Source organism: Primulina tabacum, chromosome 13 (assembly GCF_025594145.1).
Source record: "Primulina tabacum isolate GXHZ01 chromosome 13, ASM2559414v2, whole genome shotgun sequence".
NCBI lineage: Eukaryota > Viridiplantae > Streptophyta > Magnoliopsida > Lamiales > Gesneriaceae > Primulina > Primulina tabacum.
Genome location: NC_134562.1, coordinates 30,797,367 through 30,816,610, shown reverse-complemented (window position 1 = coordinate 30,816,610; position 19,244 = coordinate 30,797,367). Strand labels below are relative to the sequence as shown.

At 36.4% G+C, this 19,244-nt stretch overlaps 4 protein-coding genes across 7 annotated transcripts; 2 read left to right on the top strand and 2 right to left on the bottom strand.

Moving 5' to 3' along the window:
- Positions 1 to 1,817: 1,817 nt before the first annotated feature.
- LOC142522946 (uncharacterized) lies at positions 1,818 to 10,662 on the top strand. 3 transcript variants are annotated; one of them, XM_075626552.1, is made up of 13 exons: positions 1,818 to 2,240; positions 2,679 to 2,729; positions 3,032 to 3,303; positions 3,383 to 3,457; positions 3,541 to 3,599; positions 3,693 to 3,828; positions 5,858 to 5,954; positions 6,043 to 6,109; positions 7,822 to 7,920; positions 8,446 to 8,535; positions 9,052 to 9,206; positions 9,873 to 9,974; positions 10,289 to 10,662. In XM_075626552.1, the coding sequence occupies exons 3-13, from the start codon at positions 3,051 to 3,053 to the stop codon at positions 10,410 to 10,412; spliced, it is 1,257 nt and encodes a 418-aa protein (XP_075482667.1). In that variant the 5' UTR covers positions 1,818 to 2,240; positions 2,679 to 2,729; positions 3,032 to 3,050; the 3' UTR covers positions 10,413 to 10,662. The 3 variants fall into 3 exon arrangements, with proteins under 3 accessions (XP_075482667.1, XP_075482668.1, XP_075482669.1); XM_075626553.1 differs by having other exon boundaries at positions 2,679 to 2,730; positions 3,049 to 3,303; XM_075626554.1 differs by having other exon boundaries at positions 1,818 to 2,329.
- A 252-nt stretch (positions 10,663 to 10,914) lies between these two features.
- Positions 10,915 to 13,277, bottom strand: LOC142522947 (uncharacterized). The gene is made up of 4 exons (XM_075626555.1): positions 13,044 to 13,277; positions 12,637 to 12,769; positions 12,421 to 12,535; positions 10,915 to 11,230 (listed from the first exon to the last, which is right to left on the bottom strand). Exons 1-4 carry the CDS (start codon positions 13,241 to 13,243, stop codon positions 11,181 to 11,183), a joined length of 498 nt encoding a protein of 165 aa, XP_075482670.1. The 5' UTR covers positions 13,244 to 13,277; the 3' UTR covers positions 10,915 to 11,180.
- Positions 13,278 to 13,704: 427 nt separating this feature from the next.
- Positions 13,705 to 17,206, top strand: LOC142522149 (uncharacterized). Of its 2 annotated transcripts, none has more exons than XM_075625303.1 (4): positions 13,705 to 13,916; positions 14,014 to 14,845; positions 16,601 to 16,767; positions 16,846 to 17,206. In XM_075625303.1, exons 1-4 carry the CDS (start codon positions 13,735 to 13,737, stop codon positions 16,850 to 16,852), a joined length of 1,188 nt encoding a protein of 395 aa, XP_075481418.1. In that variant the 5' UTR covers positions 13,705 to 13,734; the 3' UTR covers positions 16,853 to 17,206. The 2 variants fall into 2 exon arrangements, with proteins under 2 accessions (XP_075481418.1, XP_075481417.1); XM_075625302.1 differs by having other exon boundaries at positions 16,841 to 17,206.
- Positions 17,207 to 18,013: 807 nt separating this feature from the next.
- On the bottom strand, positions 18,014 to 19,127 carry LOC142522150 (NDR1/HIN1-like protein 6). The gene has a single exon (XM_075625305.1). It carries the CDS (start codon positions 18,779 to 18,781, stop codon positions 18,080 to 18,082), a length of 702 nt encoding a protein of 233 aa, XP_075481420.1. The 5' UTR covers positions 18,782 to 19,127; the 3' UTR covers positions 18,014 to 18,079.
- Positions 19,128 to 19,244: the final 117 nt, after the last annotated feature.

Sequence of the window (19,244 nt, the reverse complement as noted above, 5' to 3'; positions counted from 1 at the left end):
GAATACGACCTTCACAAAAGGTTATATTCGATGCATTGAAAAGCTATATATTATGCGCCACGACTCATTCTCTTTGTCCTCCTTGTTTAGGCATAGTTGAGTTTTTAATTGATTTTTATAATTATAAACTTAAATAGACTAAAAATTTCGATATGAAAGATACCGAGTGAATAAATAATAAATAAAATTTCGTATTAATGGCCAAATAATGAGCTAAAAAAAACTCTCTAATATTTTCAGTCGGAACTCTGTTTTGGCTACGTTTCAGACTATCCAAATGTATTTTTAATATATATTTTTTCTGGAGCAATAATATTTTCTCAAGTGTAGAAAACAATTAAAATATGACGTTTATACTGTTATAATATTTAAAAGATTTAAGTTGTATTGTTATCATAAATAAATATAAATTTTGATAAAGTGACAAAACGTTAGATCTTACGTAAATTAAATAATTTTTTGTCATTATTTATCGTGGATAGCTTGGAAACACAAATATTAAGATGAAATACACATAATTTTTTTTATATATATAGTAATGACTTCTCTCTATTTTTTTAAAAATGATAAATGTTTATCGATCTCTACAATACCATGAACAAAATCGTGTATAAAATAACTTTATTAGTTTCTTGGAATATTTTCTTCATTATTCCAAAAACATTTCTTAAATAATTTTAATATTTAAAATTACATTATCCCTTTATCCAATGGTATATTTGTTAGTATTTTAATCAATATGTTATGTATATGTAAGTATTACTTCATTATTCCAAAAATATTCCTTAAATAATTTTAATATTTAAAATTACATTATCCCTTTATCCAATGATTTATTTGTTAATATTTTAATCAATATGTTATGTACATGTAAGTATGCAACATTAATAAAAACTCTTATAAGATCGTTATACAGTTTAATTTTGTGGGATAAATCTCTTAGATAATATAATATATAAAAAACATTATTTTTATGCAAAAAATATTAATTTTCACTTTAAGTATGGACATAGTCAATCTATCTCATAGGCAAAAATCCGCAACACTGTCTCACATGAGACCCACTCATTATACGTAATGTATGAACAAATATTTTTAGAGTAGGTCTCTTGTGAGACGGCTTCACGAATCTTTATCTGTGAGACAGGTCAACCCTACCGATATTCAAAATAAAAAGTAATACTCTTAGCATAAACATAATACTTTTTCATTGACGACCCAAATAAGAGATCCGTCTCACAAAATATGATCCGTGAGACCGTCTCACACAAGTTTTTGTATAATTCAAAATCCAATGATAAAATGAACGAATATTTTTTAAGATTTGATTACTTCGCTACTTAAAAACATATATCCAATTGACGCGAATATATATTAATCAGCCAAGACCCTAAAAGTCTTGGGTTCAAACCCCATCCACTATGTGAGATGTCAGTTTGACGTTAAAGATAAATTAACATCTCATGCTAATAATAAAAAAAATCACTAACGTTGTAATTTTATTATTATAAGCTCCATATTTGTCTATCCAAGTTGTTTCTGATATAGATTTGACTACGTTATTCGATATGTGACAAAATTCTTATAGGACCAGGTTATACGAATCAATTTTGTGAGATCGATATTCAATCAAACTTCTTCATATTTTTTTTTGTCAAAAATATTAATAATTGTAGATATGAATCGGATTTATTTGTCTTACTAATAAATATCCATCTGAGACTTACTCATATAAATAAATAAATAAATAAATATATGGGTAGATAGATTTGATTATATTTATTTGGTATATCTACTTAGGTCCGTTGTAAATATAATGAATAAAAAAAGAGTCTCAGGTCAGATGAGCTTCAAACTTCAAAATCTCTCCCCCAAGCAATAAGGATCGACACGAAAGCAAGCTTTTAGATTTTCCTTTCCTTATCTTCTCTTGTTTACTTGCTACGTTTGCTCGTCAACATTTTCACTCCACGTCCGAGCTTCGAATTCCCAAGTGATTCATATATCTTTGTCTCGCCTTTCGATTGAATTGTCCATTTTTCTGCAATTCATGTTCACGTTGATTTTTTTTTTTTGACTTAAAATTTCAATATCTATTGACTTTGCTATAGTCTCATCACTTTTGACCGAAACCCACAAGAGAATCGATTCCAAAGACCTTTAAGATCGCATCTTTATCATTTGTCCGCTCGTTCATGTTCCCGTGCTTGATGGGATTCAACGGCCCTGTTCTGCTTCAGGTGAAAAATTTTATTCCGAGCGTTTATGTTTTTCTGTGTACTGATGGAGTGGATTGATCCATTTGTTTTGTCTTGCGGTATTTGAAAAGGTCTCTTTCTTTTTCGTTTTCCTTTTTGGTTTTCTTTTTCTTTTTAATTAATTTACTGTTGTGAAGATTGAAATTATAGCTTTATCGTGTTTTTCAGTAGCTAGCTGCAGTCTGATCTTTATTGCTCCTTTTTCTAGAAAGAGGAAAACAGGAAATGTGATTTTTTTTGTTTAACTGAATGTATGAGTGAGCATCAAGGGCTATTAGCATTAGTAAAGGAAACACGAGAGAGCTGTCAAATTTTCATGCCTTTCTTGTGACATTGATGTAGCCAGTTTTTTTCTTGAATATTTACTTCCATTTTTAATTTTGATCTGAATTTCATTTCTTATTAATCCGTCTGTTGCAGAAAGTACTGGACAAATTTACCCATCTATCTTCTGATATCTAAAGACGCCTGGTAAGCACATTTACCACCCAGTATTTATACAGTTTGACATAATCTCGCCACCACCCGTGAGTTGTCAGTTACTTTGTTAGTAGTGTGGTTTTATTCACTTCACCTCTTTATTCTCCTCCTGTACTCTGTTTTCTTATTTTCGTGTGAATCTTTTGTGCATCATTTTAACCTCTGGGGTCGTTAAACAAGAAACCGATTCTTGATGTGTGCTTGTACACCTTGAAACTATCATATTGCCATTTTGATGACTTTTTGTGGTCGATCTTCTGAGTTGCACCTCTGAATTGTGCTTCTGTTGGCAGATAAAAAAAAATACAAGACATGGGATGCCTACTATCAACTCCTAATGATACAGGTGGAAACAGGAGGAGGCCATCAAATATTGGGGAGGTTTCTGTATTTGTCCCATGTTTACGGATCCCTAAGCCTGTTGATTTCTCTCAGTCATTAGGTGATCACATCTCTAAAAGCTTAGTTGAACGCCTTTCGGCTCTCAGAACCAGAATAGTAGTCATGGCAGCGCAAGAAGCTCCGACGATTACAAGAACACGACGGAAAAGTGCTACTCAACATGGTTGGTCGCAGAGATGACCAAAAAATTTTGTGGTATCTAAAATTGCTGATATGGATGTTTGATCATCTGTTCCTTGCAGGAGGTTCAACTCTGGGTGATCTTCTTTTGGCTCTGGAAGACTATTTGCCGGTTATTTTGGGATTGGTTAAAAATGGTAAGCATTTCCAACACCAATCCAGATACTAAAACTTTTCATGGAAATCATACTTTTTAGAGACACCCCTTTGCTTTGTGCAGGTAGTCCATTGCAACACAAAGTACAGTTTGTTTGGGTTAATCAAGAGGACGAAGCAGAGGTCTCACTTAGATTTTACCTTCCAATCCATAACTTTTTTTCACTTGTTCTCTTGCGCTCAAAGCACTGTTAATCTCATTATCAATATCTCCAGGAAACGGAAATGTTTAGCACTTGGTATGAAATATTATCCGTTTTGCACTTGATGGCCATGCTAGCATTATCACAAGCCAATCTATTACTTCTCCCTAGAACATCCATTGATGGCTATCAGCCAAAGTCATCAGAAGGTACTCAAGCTTTCTCCAATTATATGTAATTTTAGCACTTAATCAGTTTTCGTTATATATGATCTTTCTCGCTCGTATTTCTGTATGTTATCAGGCAATTTTCTTATTTTCAGACACCTAAATGAAAACAAATTATCATATTTGTTGGGTTAAGAGTGCATGAGTAAGAGTAGTATTGGGATGAGTGACTTTCTGAGAAATTCTCGTACGTCAAGCTGATGACGTTGTGCTGCTTGATCTATTTGGTTAGGTGGGCCATAGAAAAACGACGTCAGATCTTAACGGGTAATATTGTCTTTGCTGGGGACATGATCGACGAGAGGGAAACGGTAAGACCGATCTTTTTAGGATATGAGATATCACCAGCGGATAGACACACAACTCCCCAAATTCATGGGATTAACAGCACGACCCATTAGAACTCTAGTAAGTATACTCTGCACTGTCACGAGTTTAAGAAAATAAAGTTGCGCATTGACCAATAACAATAACTTTTGGCCAGTGGTAAACGTTTGATCCTAACAATTGGTATCAGAGCGATATCATGTGTGTTCAAGTCTCCCAAGAAACATATTTCTATAATTCTTGTGGGGAAGTTGGGCTAAGCGTGCATAACTGAGAATAATACTGGGATGAGTGACCTCCTGAAAGTTCTCGTGTGTCAAGTTGCTGATGTTGTGCCATCTGATCTGGTTGCTTGATTTTAACGGGTAATACTGACAGGGCCGGAGGGTAGGGAAATAGTAAGAAAAATTATAAGGGAAATGAGACAATACCACCAGATAGACACATACTTCCCCGGATTCACGGGCTTAACAACCCGACTCATTAGCAGTCAAGTAGGTGTATTCTGTGTTGCCACGAGTATAAGGAAATAAAGTTGCACTTTGACTAACAACTATATATTTTGTCCTAGTGGTAAACGTTTGATGCTAACAACATTGTTTTTGGTATGGTGAATCAATGTAAATTTTGTTGGCATATATGATAAAAGATTTGGAATGTGCTAGTTCTTCTACTGTGAGCATGCTAGTAAGTCATCAATGATGGATGCTATGGTCATAATCAAATTAGTTTAACACAATTTTTTCCTTACTGGGATATTCAGTTGTGAAATGGGATCGAGTCTAAATGAGATGATGTATAAATGAAGAAAGATTTCACACTTTAATTAAGTTGCATTAATTGGCCCAGAAAACCCGAGTATTTTGGGAGATCATTGTGTTCATGCTTGCCGTCATGAGTGATAGAAGATGCTGTTTCAGTAGAAATTATACCTCATTCATTTGCCTGGCTCTTAATTACGCAATGCACAAGCAGTCATCATTTACTGGATGCTTTTTACAAATGACAATGAGCGACACATAATTTTAGATACAAATTTGAAGTGATAAAATTGGTTAGCTGCTTTTAGTGGTCAATAATAAAAATGAGAAGCGCTCTATCAAGTAATTGAGGAGCATGGGAAGGCGCTTCGACCAGCATGAGATAAGGCCCCGATCTTATGATTTCTTTGTTATGTGGTGAATGCTGAATGCTCATGTCTCATCGTATACATATATGTTAAAGATCATAAGTATCAAATGTCACTAATCTCTAATAGCTTACAATCTCAAAATGTTGGCCATTCCATGATATCATAGCTTGTAGCCCCATTTGGTGCTTGAGTGAGGAGAATCTGATGGAGAGGGTGTGTTTTTGAGTCTCTTTGCACCCAATAATAGAAAAGAGTTTCACTTGAAGGACTAAAAATGGGATTGTAGAAATCTTAAAAATTAAGCTACACATCTCTAATGGATTAAATTTTTAAATCAGATTGTTATCAGCAGTATGTATCCTTGAATGAAGATTCATTTATTTCAAGGAAATCGTAAATAAAACTGACGTAGATATTATGCATCCAGCTGGAAGTTAACTCTAAAATGGCTTGAACAAACATGATAAAATAAAGACAGCATGTTCCTTTTTTTTTTTTTTTGGCTTTTATTAAATTTCTCACTTCTTCTGTGCTTTCTACATTTTGCAACAGAAAATCGTCGATCTTCTGTTGATGTTTTCTTGAAGGCTGCAGGTTACCTTGATTGTGCTGTCCGACATGTTCTCCCACATTTTCCCAATGAACTAAGGTATCCCGTTATGTGCTGTAGATGATCAAAAGGAAAAATATTATATGATATGGATTCACTTTTTCGCCCAATTAACTTTTTTCTTTAGGAGAAATCTTCCTGTGGATCTTGCTGAAGGAGTTCTACGAGCACTTTGCCTCCAAGCACTAGGGCAGGTATACTGGTTTGCGAAGTTGCCACCTTACTTGCTATCATGTTGCCACTATTTAAACTTATTTAGATATTGAAAGTGCTGCCATTTTACATTTCTTGGTTTTGTTAGTCATGATAGTGTCGCAAAGTTTTGGCCCTTGAAGCTGCATGATCAACACAGTTCATGATCATGGTGAAGATGGCGTCTGAGCTAATGAAACATCTTAGACTTCATTTAGTCTATAGAAATTTCAACAAAACGTTTAAACTTGATATAATGGAAAGTTCTTCACATTTCCCCATGAATGGCGTCCAATTGGATGTGATGCATGATATCTTAAGAGATAAGGGAAGAGCAATTGTGTGAAATTGTTTGATTGAGTGACTCCCATTAAGAATCATGCTTTAATTGTGACTTTTTCTGAAAGAGCAGTTGCGGCTATGACTAGGGAAGCAATCTTTTCCACAAGTTTCATAAGATAATTTGTAACAATTTTATTTATGTGACAAACGACATCAGAGGTCATAAATATTTGCAGGTGTCTTTAACAAATTTGTTAGTGATCTCGCGTGACCTCTGAAACTTATGACATATCCATCTCTATCTTTATACACTGTTATGAGTCCGAGAAGACTTGTAAACCTAACAATTTAGAAGTAAATTAATATTTTATTGCACAAAAAGTGACATCTCACCCCTTGTACCAACAGTTGGCAAGATGTGTTCAATCATAAAAACCTGGTCCTGCTGAGATGGATTATTTTTTACTCTTATTCTAAAATTAGTGATTCTTTATTGTTGGTGTCTATTAAAAATACTGATTAGTGAATATTGGACGTCCTTCAAATTTTTAGTGAAACAAAAGCAACATTATTCAGCAAGTCAAAAGTATGTAATATCCCCTTTGTAAAAAATATTAATCATTATTCTGCTGTCTATTCATGTCCCTTCGCTCTTGCATCATCATTATGGTTGAAGCAAGTTGATATGTATAACTTAACTAATACTGGAGCTTAGAAGAATATGAATGCTCGTGTGGTAATTAGGAAAATAAATAAATCAAATTTTAATGAACTTCTCTAATTGAGAATGCACTTTTCATAAGGTAGGCAAGATATTTGTAGTTCTAGTGCATTTTGATCGATTAAAACTTCAGAAAGGTACCTTTTGCCATGTGTAAAAATATTCCATGCCACTGCTAATAGAGCTGTCACATTTCACTTAAGCTCCCCTATTCTACCTAGGGCATGTGGGTTTGTTTTAGTGAATAAATGCTATGGTCTTACTGGGTTATCAAGCAATTACAGTTTGTTAGTTATAGTCATCAATGTTTCTCATTCTTGTTAGCACTTGATATTTGCCTTACAGCCACACGGAAAAGCACAAGCCGTTGTGTACATTATGCTGGTTGGGTTTTCTTCGTTTTGCTGTATATTTCGTTTATCCCCATTATTGAATATTTTGTTCTGTTGAATTTACATGAAGTTGGTAAGACCCATAATTTTGGGATGTTTTGTCCTGTAGTTGTCCTGGAACTTTTTGTTGATGCATTAATATAGCTTCTAAATATGAGTACTTTGTTTTGGTTTGCTTTATAGTCTGGCTAAGACATCATTCCTGCAAATTGCTTATCATCACTATGTCTACATTGTTCATGCAATTTAATTAATTTACGATGCTTGTTTAAGTTATATCAAGTTATATTTCTCTGGGCCTTACATCTCCTTGGAATAGGGTGTTGATATTCAGCTGGGACTTGCAATCGATAGTGCCAAGGCCACCCTAGCTGTGAAAAGAAGACTTGCTTGTGAGATGGTAAAATACTGGCAGCAGGTATTAATGGATTTTGTTTTCCTTTTTTATTCACTGTAACTAACCTTTTAAAACTGTTTGGTATTTGATTTAGCGTGGTAGCGGTCAATTGTATCAGTATTAAACTCACGGGCTTTCTATTTTTCCTTCTTAAGACTATATTGTGCCATACATCATTGTGCAGTTTTCAAGTTAACTTTTGTTGAGAATAATTACTTCAAGTTCATAGGTTGTAATATATTTACCATTAGCATAAATCGATTAGATCACAAAGGGGGCTTTCAAAATCATCACTTCTGGTTTTTGCAAGCAGCATCCTCGATATTTTGTTCACTTTTTCCTTCTTTTACCGACTTAGATTCACGGGTTTCAAAGAATAATCATTCCATTATAGCAGTGTGGTTGAATCGAACCTTCCCAATTTTTTGTTTATTCATACTGAAGAGTTGAACAGAGTTCGTCTGTGTTTTCCTTCATTAGCTCCATGGTTATAACTCCTTTTATGATTTTAGGAGGAATTAAGTTCGTGAGATTGTCACTTTGTAGGCCCAAGATAACATCATGAACCTTCCACTGGCAAATGGTTGGGGAGAAAAGCATTCGCTATTCGTGAAGTGGAAACACATTGAGGCTAAGGTATTGTTTAATGTCTTAAAATTGCCGTTATTTATGTTGCACTGCAAGATATGGCCACTAGAAATTACTATGAAGGAACTTGAAATGTTATACACTCACATACTCCCTCTGCTCGTTACCACCTTAACCTCTTGACACTGTAGTTATTTCTACAAATTTGAAATTTGAAGTATCTCGAGGATTACTCGTGTAAAATCTGATTAGGAGGATACGTGTGCTAACTAATTAATCTATTATTCGGGATGTATCTTTCAGTCCGAAATAAGGTATGTTGGGTTCCTGCACAACAATGAAGTAGAATTGATGGGATGTGACTGTTCCAAGTGATCAACTGTCAGAATAGATCATACAGAGCAATTTTTTCCTCGTAATTTTACAAAATTATCACTCTGTTTTGATATTTTGGTATCAATATGCTGTTAAAACAGGATGTCCTTTATCATAATAATTTAGTTTTCAAAACTCTTTTCATAATCTCGAACTTTTGTTTAACACAAGATTTTGATATTATCATAGGCTGCAGCATACTACTACCATGGTTTAATTCTCGACGAGGGGAATACAGAGAAGTCCCATGGGATGGCCGTTGCTGCTCTGCAAGCAGCAGACGAATATCTCAAAGAGAGCAAGAAGACAGGTGAAGCTTTTAATGCATCAGTTCCTGTCTCTAGGTAATCTTGAAACCCCCTTTATCTCTTGTTCCGTTTATGAGGACTATATACAATTAAACTTCGAAATCATCTTATATACGTGAGGATTCTGGTTTGCCCCCTATCCAGATACTTTACAATTCAAATTTCATGGAAATGTACTGCCACTCCTCCTACACTCAGGATTTCAGAAAATTATGAAATTTTATCTTTGGGTCAAGAAAATGTTCTTCTTCAATCTTCATTCACTTGATATGGAAATCTACTCTCATCTATGCTAAAGGTCTAAAGCTTTTGTCCTGTTCCATACCTCCTCTTTTCAGTTCGGTTTCCGTTCGTGATAGCAGCATGTTTTGAATAGGCCTCACATATCTACCTTCAGTCATGGTAATCAATCGGTGGGTGTCTCCTAGCGATTTAGGGTCCAAAATTGTCAAGAAACGTCACCATTTTATTTTTTCAATCTGCAGTGAAATATAATGTGCATGTTAATTAATTTGTAAAGATTTAATCCTTCAAAAGAAATTGTACAGGTCCAAGCCTTTAATGCTTCTATTGCGGGGTGTTCTTTGTCTTCTATATTTCTACCTAACTTATGTTTTTGGAACCAGTTCCTTTAGAATAATGCACAGCATTAAACTGCTAAATGACATGTATGGGAATAATAAATTGCAATTTTTTGTGCAGGAACACCCCACTTTGGGGAACCATGAAGTATCTGTCTGAAAAGATTCCTAAGGACACTTCTAGCAAGGTGCGAATCAACAAGGATCTTTACACTTACGAAAAGTAAGTACTGACAGACAAATCTAAGCATCTGATTATTTGCTTTCACAGAATTTCTCATTATTTATTAGCTTAGTAAGTGGAACTTAATGCTTAAGTTGGCTAATTCACGAGTTTGATGTGTTGAGTCGTGGTCTCTAACTCTCTACTAAGGAGCATATGGTAGACATCTATCGTTTATGTCAACATTTGCTATTAGGGTGTATATCTTTTAGATAGTTTGCCATGTGGTGATGTCTCATAAATACAAGTGACGTACCTGCAAATTGATACAGACTTTGTTATTCTCATTTTCACATTCCAAAATTTGGGTGTAGAATTATGGAGACAGCACCTACATTACCAGACTTTGCTTTGGCTCTGAAACCTGATGAATACCAGCTTCCTCTTATGGATTCCTCTTGGAATGATGAAGAAGCTCACGCTTCCGTTAAAGTGTAATCCATCCAATCAAAGATCTGGTCAAAAATTTTTCAAACATATGAAATATCTGGCTATCGAGGTCCTCCAGAATAGTGTTGTAAAAGCCTTGTCCAGAAATTTTTTGGGTCCATTCCTTTTAATTATTGTTGTTGATTGTATGTCACTTCGAAGCTCCATCTCCCGAAGGATGTAGTTATTCAGCCGAATACACCTTGTATGATTGGGATTTGTGTGGAGACAGACAGACGAATATATAATTTATTGTGCAGACATTTTCTTTGTACTTCACAAGGTAAAGTTAGAATCATATTGGATGGTTGGATAGAGTTATTCATAAATAATTGCGATGTATTAGGACACAACATTTGACTGTTTGTAGTCATTCTTCTTGGATTGTTTTCCCCTTTTCCGAGCAAAATCATGCTGCAAGTGTTGAATAAGTGTTGAAGGCTTGCTACTTCATGTTTTAAAGGCATGACAATTCAGCTATTATTTTAGTTTTACAAATTTGAACGTAAACTCGAGAAGCCGCCTCCATACATATCTTCACTATGAAACTTTTTAAGTTAATATATAGTGAATCGTGTGCATTTGTGTTCCTGAGATTGTACAAATTCTAAGCAAAGCAATCCATAACAAAAATGAAGGAAAATAAACAAATATCTTTCACACCAACTCATGGGAACTGTAAAAAGGACGTCTCCAACTAAACTGCATTGACCTTAATCTCTAATTTAAATCTAAACTCTCATGGGCATTTTCTTTTTATTCCCTTCTCTCCACCATTCATGCCATGTCGTTATCTTCTGCAGCACTCCTTTTTTGTTCCTCTCGTTCTGCACAAGAGAATAAAAATCAAGGCTGCAACTTTAAAGCAATGTGAGCAACCTAGCGAACCTATGAAGGGAATGTTACACGCTAGTAAAATAGCATCAATAAAACTTTGATGTGCCACTACACGTTGAGATGAGGGCAAACAAAAAACCAGTTACTTCACAAAGAAAGAGTTCTCATTTGCTCCCAGGCCCCAACGATCAATACAATGTGCTTTATGCATGAGAATGAGGGGGTCTCAGTTATGCTCACAAACCAAAAGGACTCCAATGCTTTTCATTTCTTCATAACAACGAAAAATAATAACAAAATTTAAAACCTTCTGAGAGAAGAAATGAATACACAGATCTACTCCACAAGTTGAATAAATAGGTATGACTAATCCCTTAATGTGGCGTAAAAGCATTTTCTTAAGATATTTCTCAAGAAGCAAGGGGGTCGTATTTTCCTTGATAAATACCTAGGTTGACTTCAAGACACATATGGAAGGTACGTATGCACTAAATTGGCAAATAGTAATCTTTTTACACAGGAATAAATTAATGTTCAATGGCAACATTAACCATGCATATGATCGGGGCATATTATGAAAGGATGTATTGGACAGATTTCTTTTCCAGACAGAAAGCAAATGCCATGAATAGTTGCTGTCTTGTGGACATATTGCTTTCTGGGTTCTGAACTTTGTGTCTGGAGACAAAGTTGAAAATAACTAAATCCCAGTTAAAGGTACCGTTTAATATATTTTACGGAAAGGCGATCAATTTGCGCAAGTATAAAATATGCAATGATTTATGTAAAGTCAAAAGCATTTGAGTCGATAACTAATAACTTTTCTGCAACCAAAATCTCAATTTTGGAATAACGCCAATTGTGACAGCCCCTCCACAACTCAAAATGAAAAGACACAGAATCTACTAAAATAAGCAGAAAAAGTAATTCAAGTTGTGAGTATCATCAGGGGTCCTTACGCTAAACCTCAGTAATTTTTCATTTTTGTAACCACAAATATGTTGTTACAACAATTTTCCAATGTCCAACAAAGACGGACATGGAGTAAAGTGCCACTGATAGTTGGTTTCAGGCTAGAGACCACCGCTTGTTGGGTTCTTAAGATGTAGTGAGCAAAACTAGTAAATGTGAGGATTTGGCATCGAGTGAAACTACTCTCAAGGGAAAGAAGATACAATACCCATGAGTATCAGCATTGCCTTCTGAGTGCGTCTTTCAAGCTTGTCAAGCCTTTTCTGTACATCTCTTCTCAGGTCCCAATTTGGTTTCTTTGGAGCAATGTTTAGAAATGGATCCTGTAATTTTTTCAGAACACATCCAGTCACAAAAATAATGCAGGGGAGAGTGAGAGGGCCGGAAGGGCGAGGGAGGAGAAAAATAAAACATGATAAAAGACCTCCGTTTTCTCCTCCTCCGGAGGTGCTGCCAGGACGGGGTCTTCAAATTTCGGTAGCACAGGCGGGGTGACTTTGCCTTCTTGAAGCTGCTTGTCATGAGGAAGATAGTTTCGGAATTTCATATTGACATTGCTGCAATCAATAAATACCAGTTTCCGAAAAATCAAACGATTACATGCTGAGCACTAGTGTTCAAGTTCAACCAATAACATCATCCTAAAGTACGACAGCAACTTCATAATGAAAATGTGGAACTGGAGACAAAAAATCCAACTTGACCGAAGTAGCGACACTAAATTCTAATCGATCAACGTTGAGGAAGCAAAATACTTCCAAATTCATACAAATTAAAACCTTGCTCGTTTTTCCAAGGAAAAAGGAAGAAAAAGAAAGTTCGGAAATTTACTCCTCTCCTGCATCTTCTTCTTCATCATCGGATTGATTTTGAGGTTCCACATCGTTGCGATCCCCTTCTGTACTAGCTTGTTGAGGTTTAACAACAGCAGCATCGTCATCGGGAGTGTTGAGGAGCTCTTGAGCGGCTTTAAGCGCTCTGAGCCTCTCCCGCCGCGCGGCCGCCGCCGCCTCAATCGATTCCTCTTCCATTTGTCGGGCCGACCAGTGGGTTAATAAGTTTATATTAAGTTGGACCTAAAATAATAAGTTTAGCCCACCAGGATTAATAAAGTTGTACCCAAATAATAAGATTAAGTTGGACCAAAATAAAAAGGTATATGGATGACTAATGGGCTAGTCAGATTTATATTAAGTTGGACCCAAATTATAAAATTAGCCCATTTTATAACTCATTTGTATTTTTTCGACCCAAACATAATCCAATGGGCTAATCAGGTAGATAAAATTGGACCCCCAAATTATCGCATTTTTTAGAGGAGATTAGCGCATTTTAAGTTCCCAGTGCTCCCTATTAGCCCATAGCCGCCACAATAAATGTAGGCCGGACAATGAATATAAAGGGCTACAATCCATAACTTTTGGGTCCAACTTAATATAGACCTAATTAGCCAATTGGGCCGGGAAAATGAAATATAACATGTTAATCTTGCCAAAGTTTCAAGTCGCTCTCGGCGGAGAAGATGGAGCCGCCCGGAGCCGTCGCCTCTGCGGTGGAGGATACCGAGAGAAGGTTAATTGCGCTCAGGGACCGGATAATTCGCGCCACGATTAGACCCAAAGACACGCTCCTTCGACTGATCAACTCCGAGCTATCCTTTCTCAGCCGTATCTCCGTCTCCACTCCGTCTTCTTCTCCTTACAGGTTCTCGTTGATTTATTTCTTTCTATCATCAAGTTTTATCGATCAAAGAAGCTTTCTGCTGAGTATTATGTTTAAATCCTGGCAACTTTCGTTGCAGTTTCAATGTTGGTCACTTAGAGGCCGTGGCTCACGTTCTTCAGCTACCATCCATAACTGGGGTATCGCGCGTTTGCAAGTCGATTTCTTTATCCCCTTACCATAGTATTTACGTTGATATAGTTTGTTCTATCAATGGAAATCCGGTGTGGTTCATTGTATCTGACAGAAATCCTAGACACATTTCGTGGGAGGGCGGACCTTCCGAGAAGAACAAGGGATTGAAATTTAAAATTGAACAAGTTGTTGATGCAGCTAGTCAAGCGCCTGTGACGCTAAAGCCGTCTTCTCTTGTGCTTTTTTTCTCAAATGGGCTTGATGAGAAAATTTGCCAGAAGATGAAAAATGAATATGAAAGTATCGATTTGGAAATGGACCCGTTTTCCTATGAAGAGTTTGAACTGGAGCATGAATGGACAAACGTGGTCCTTGGGAGATCATTCACCCAGGCTCGTGTTATTCAAATAAAGGTTGACCGGAACTGTCACGAGACAAATGAGAAAAATCTTTCAAGTTCTTCGAGGTTGGACAGGCTGGTCCCTTGCGACAAGATTGATGAATTCTCTGATTTGAATCCAGGGAAGTCTTTCTGGTCTCTAATATCTGGGATGAAGTGTTGGTGCTGCTCTTTGGACGATGATACAGCACCAGAGGTTGGATTTTTGAAGGTTTCTTTGGGTGATGTGGATGCCAAATTGGTTAATTTGGACACAACTGCAATGATTGCGATGGTTTCAGGGATCAGTAATGGAGGCACTGAAAGACTTTTGGCTACACCGAAGAGTGAGTTGATAGTTCGTTTTAAAGGCAACTATGAGTTTGTGATTGCCCAGGTAACATGCTGATTTCTGAATTTAAATATTTGTTCAGGATTATGTAGCTCATCTCTTATCTTCATTTGTGACATTTTAGTAATTTGTCCCTCTTTACAAAAACATCATGTTTATCTCAAGAAAATCCTTTTGTGGAATATGTATGTACAATGCTCATCTTCTTTCAAAAAGTTGATCTTCAGGATAGTGGGGTTACTGTTCTGCACTAAACTTACTTATTTACACCATAGTTGTCTAGGCGCGCCTCAGGCGCTAGGCGGAGCTTCAGCGCCTTAGTTGACAACCAGGCGACGTGCATGGCTGTGCGAGCGCCTTTAGCGCCTTGAAACCGCCTTTCTCCAGGCGATGGGCGTTCCAGGCGAATCGCCTCTTTGCAGCAGCCTGTGCGCATCGCATAAGCAGGCTTCTCCTTTATTTTTTAATGACCCAAAGCCCAACTAAATAAGCCCATAACTAATTTCAGCCCATAAGTAATTTATTTTAAAAAAATAGCCTAGTTTTGCATGTCGATACGTATTCTATTATCAACCCCTGCCGATTGAAGCTTATGCGCACCATGCTCTGTCTGCCGATTGAAGATTGAAGCTTCCTGGACCTGTTATTCTCTGCCGATTGAAGGCTCCTGGACCAGTTATTCTCTGCGCAGGCTTCTGTTTCAAGTAACTTGGAGTTGTTCTTGTCTGCAGCATATATCTAATTATGGCTTCTCATCCTCAATCAGAAAACACACAACCAGATGGGGATAATAAGAGAGACCCCGGTTGGAAGCATTGTTATTTGAAATATAGTTCATTATTATTAATAGTTGATTTTTAGAAGAACATAAATATATAATACATTCTCTCTATATTATCGCCTCGTGGCTAGGCGATCGCCTTTTGTCGCCTAGGCGTTCGGGCGCTAGGCAGTGGCTCGTCGCCTTGACGTCGCCTAGCGCCTTGACAACTATGATTTACACTCCATGGTTCCACCATGTCCTATTTCAGATCAAAATGAAGCAAATTGATCACGTTTTGGATCTTAAGTGTCTGAATCAGCATGAATAGACTTTGCTTTCGCTATGTTGGTTGAAATCTTGAAGAGGTGCATGGTAATCAAATGCATTTGCCAACTAAGCATGCTCATCATCTGCGTTTCCTGGACGTCGATACAATTTTTTCCCATATTTCACGGGCCTATTTTTAATTGGTGAAAGGAGTTGCGGTATCAGTCCTGATAAGGTCAATTTGAAAATAGAATTATGTTTCTTAATTCTCAGTTAATGGTGTTAAGTTATGAGAACATGCAGCTAAAAGTGCAAGTTATCCTATACAATCTCTATTCATTATCGCAAAAAAAAAAAAAAAACATATGATAAATTATATCTCGAAGTACCAGAGCGCAGATAAAGCTTTTCGGTTTCCTTAGTGGTTTTTAATGTTTTATCTTGAACAACGGTCACTTGATAATGCACTAGCATATCTTGGACCATCCAATCTTGTTACTTTCTGTATCAATTAGTTGGTGCTTTCTGATTCTTCTCATTATTGCATCCATGTTACAAAATCTTTTTTAATAGGGAATCAATGTTGAGGGAATTGTGTTTCCCTCTGAACATGTTATTATTACCTTTAAGTTCCAAAATTGACTTTGGCTGTGCCTTGTAGTTAAAAAAATGCAAAACAACATCGAAGATGTATTGATACCCTATTATTACTGTTAAATTATCGTGCGCTGTCTCCATTTTCTGGATCCTTACCTTTCATCTCATGCCAGGTCAATTCTGAAATTCAAAGTCCAATCCACAGTGAACTGTCTGCTGTAATATCCAGAAAAAGAGGAATTATATGTCAAAGTGTTTATTCAGAGTTCCAGGAACTTATTTCAATGTATGGTGGACCTAACGAAAAAATAAGAGCCAAATGCGTTCTGAAGTTGCTCAAGTGAGTTTCTGCACCTCAAATGTGTGTGTTTTCCCCCAAATTTTTTTTGTAACAAACAATTCAAATGGCCCAGGGTAGTGCCTGATTGTCCATCAACACGTCTGGCGAGCCTTAAAACAACTAGAAAACTTGCTTTAAAAAACAAGGTGGTTTTTGGCACTGGTGATTACTGGTATGCTCTTACCTTAACGGCAAACATGGCTTTTGTCCGAGCTGTTTCACAGACAGGAATGTCTTTATCTGTTTTCGAGCATAGACCACGGGCACTAATTGGTGACTAACATGTAGTAATTACCTGAGTGAATGCTTCTACCCAGTGGAAGAGAAAATAATTTCATGCTGTTGTTTCTTGTGTTCTGTGGCTGGTTGGAATTATCAATTATGGTCTGATGATGAAGAAATTTATCATTTTTTTTATTTCTTCTTGCTTCAGTGATTCTGATTCACCTTTTAAATTTGATGTATGGGCTAGTTAAAACAGCATTTTAGAGCAATCTACCGGGTTTTGGATGTCACATGGTGCATATTGTTAGATAAATTTGTACACCTTTCTATGAGTTTGCTACCTTCACAATAGCATAAGACATAACACAGCATGATTTATTAATTTCCATTTCATGGTAAGAGGTAAAAGTTTTAGTAAGTGTTTGGTTGTATTTCCTCCTACTTTCAACTTTAATTTAGCGAAGAGTTTTATGCTAGTTTGAAGATAAGAAAACACTGTTTAGAATATTTAGATTTTTTAATTTTTTTGTTATGATAGTTCTTGTCTTGGTACCATCTTAGGTGTTTTCCTCATTTCGTTTTATAATTGCTCGGTGTCCATGCCAAATACCCATCTCAAGCCCAGATGGTAATCTACTACTAATAAAATATAATAAAATAGAATGGTCTGTCAATTGAATTCTTGTTAGAAAATAATGAAAATGATTTTTATATATTTTGACTGCAAACATTCATCGGGTGATGGAGATGGAACGGCGATATGTGAATGATTATTTTCTGTTACTCGCACAAGCCCACTTTTTTTCACGCTCTTCTATAATATGGCTGCTACAGGATTTTGTTATGAAGACTAATATGTAGAAGCCTTGTAGAATTACTTTCTTGACGAAGCAGACACCATTAGAACATAGTATTACTATGAAATGTGGAAAAAATTATATACTCTTATCAGAAAAAAGAATAAGAGGTGTCTGTACCAAGCTAATTGTTTTATTGGATTAAGATTTTTTTTTTTTGGGGGGTAGGGGGGGCGGGGTATACTCTGTAGGAGATTCGTGGAAAATAGCCATGAGAAAAAAAATTGTGCTCAGGGTTTGACTCCAAAATTACAGCTGCTGGCTTTGATGCTGATGAACTTGTTGGTAGACAGGCTATCTACAATCAACTTGCAGCTGCCTGATATCCTTACTTTCATCAGCTTAAGCATCCCTAGTTTAATTCTGACCGGCACATCTATCTTAAGATCCAAAGGAATCCTTCCAGTCTGTTGCTGCTCTTGCAATGCCTGAAGCAGAGTTGTTCCATATTGATTTTGGCCTGTTAGCCCCACTTCTAGCAATGTTGTATTCTGGTGACCCTGGTAGAATCTGGGAATTGATCCATGGCACAAGTTAGTATCTTTATACCAAACACTAAGACGACTCCCTTTCTCGTAGTAGATTCCAATCTTTTTGTTGGGGTTATTGGCTGTGATCCTGACATCGAACCTCGTGTAAAGTGTCAAGTCAAAATTAAGCGTCAAATCTGTTATCCTTAGATTGTCAACAGAGTATTTTGGGAGCTTGGGTTGAAAGACAAGGTAAAGAATGGCTAAAGCAGCAACAACTATGATGAGTAGGAGGATGAAGGTGGTAATTATCCAACACAAGCACTTGCACCAACAATTTGTCCTTTTCACTACCGGAGCATTATGTCCTGATGGATCCACCTTTACTGATGGGAAAGGATCTCTAGGAGGAGGACATGTAGGCGGTATCATGACCGGATGAATTCTTTGATGGTCTGCCATTCACAAGTATGTATGCAACCACTGATATCAATATTTATTAGTTTTGAAATGGCGATGCTAGCATCTGCTAACGAATCTCTTACTTCTGCCAATTGTTTAATGTAACAACTAACAAGTATTGGTTGAATGGAGAAAAGTGGTATTGAGTATGGTTAATTTATGTTTCTAATTTTGGTGGGTTAGGAAAAGTCGTTCACCTTTCTTGACACCTAATATAGTGAACTGCTACGTCAAACCTTGCCAGTAAGGTGGCAATGGAATTTGGGAACTCATCCATACCGTGTTCCTCAAAGTCAAACACACGTTCTGCAGAATGGAGTTAGTGTCTGTGCGTTTGTTAACCTAAAACTCTAGCAAGTTTTAATACTCCATTTTTACTGTCATTAGTAATGTTGCATGCATTTAAACTAAAATAAGTATAAAAAAAATATACATCAAGAAATAAGATACTATATATTTCAAT

Excerpts from the sequence above, each read along its gene's own strand:
- LOC142522149 (XM_075625302.1), top strand. The coding sequence starts at position 13,735 with ATGGAGCCGCCCGGAGCCGTCGCCTCTGCGGTGGAGGATACCGAGAGA. Across the intron at positions 13,917-14,013 it reads CCGTCTTCTTCTCCTTACAG|TTTCAATGTTGGTCACTTAG; the intron begins GTTCTCGTTGAT and ends CTTTCGTTGCAG. Across the intron at positions 14,846-16,600 it reads ATGAGTTTGTGATTGCCCAG|GTCAATTCTGAAATTCAAAG; the intron begins GTAACATGCTGA and ends ATCTCATGCCAG.
- LOC142522946 (XM_075626552.1), top strand. The coding sequence starts at position 3,051 with ATGGGATGCCTACTATCAACTCCTAATGATACAGGTGGAAACAGGAGG. Across the intron at positions 3,304-3,382 it reads GAAAAGTGCTACTCAACATG|GAGGTTCAACTCTGGGTGAT; the intron begins GTTGGTCGCAGA and ends TGTTCCTTGCAG. Across the intron at positions 8,536-9,051 it reads GGAAACACATTGAGGCTAAG|GCTGCAGCATACTACTACCA; the intron begins GTATTGTTTAAT and ends ATATTATCATAG.
- LOC142522947 (XM_075626555.1), bottom strand. The coding sequence starts at position 13,243 with ATGGAAGAGGAATCGATTGAGGCGGCGGCGGCCGCGCGGCGGGAGAGG. Across the intron at positions 12,770-13,043 it reads GAAGAAGATGCAGGAGAGGA|CAATGTCAATATGAAATTCC; the intron begins GTAAATTTCCGA and ends TATTGATTGCAG. Across the intron at positions 12,536-12,636 it reads CGGAGGAGGAGAAAACGGAG|GATCCATTTCTAAACATTGC; the intron begins GTCTTTTATCAT and ends AAAAAATTACAG.
- LOC142522150 (XM_075625305.1), bottom strand. The coding sequence starts at position 18,781 with ATGGCAGACCATCAAAGAATTCATCCGGTCATGATACCGCCTACATGT.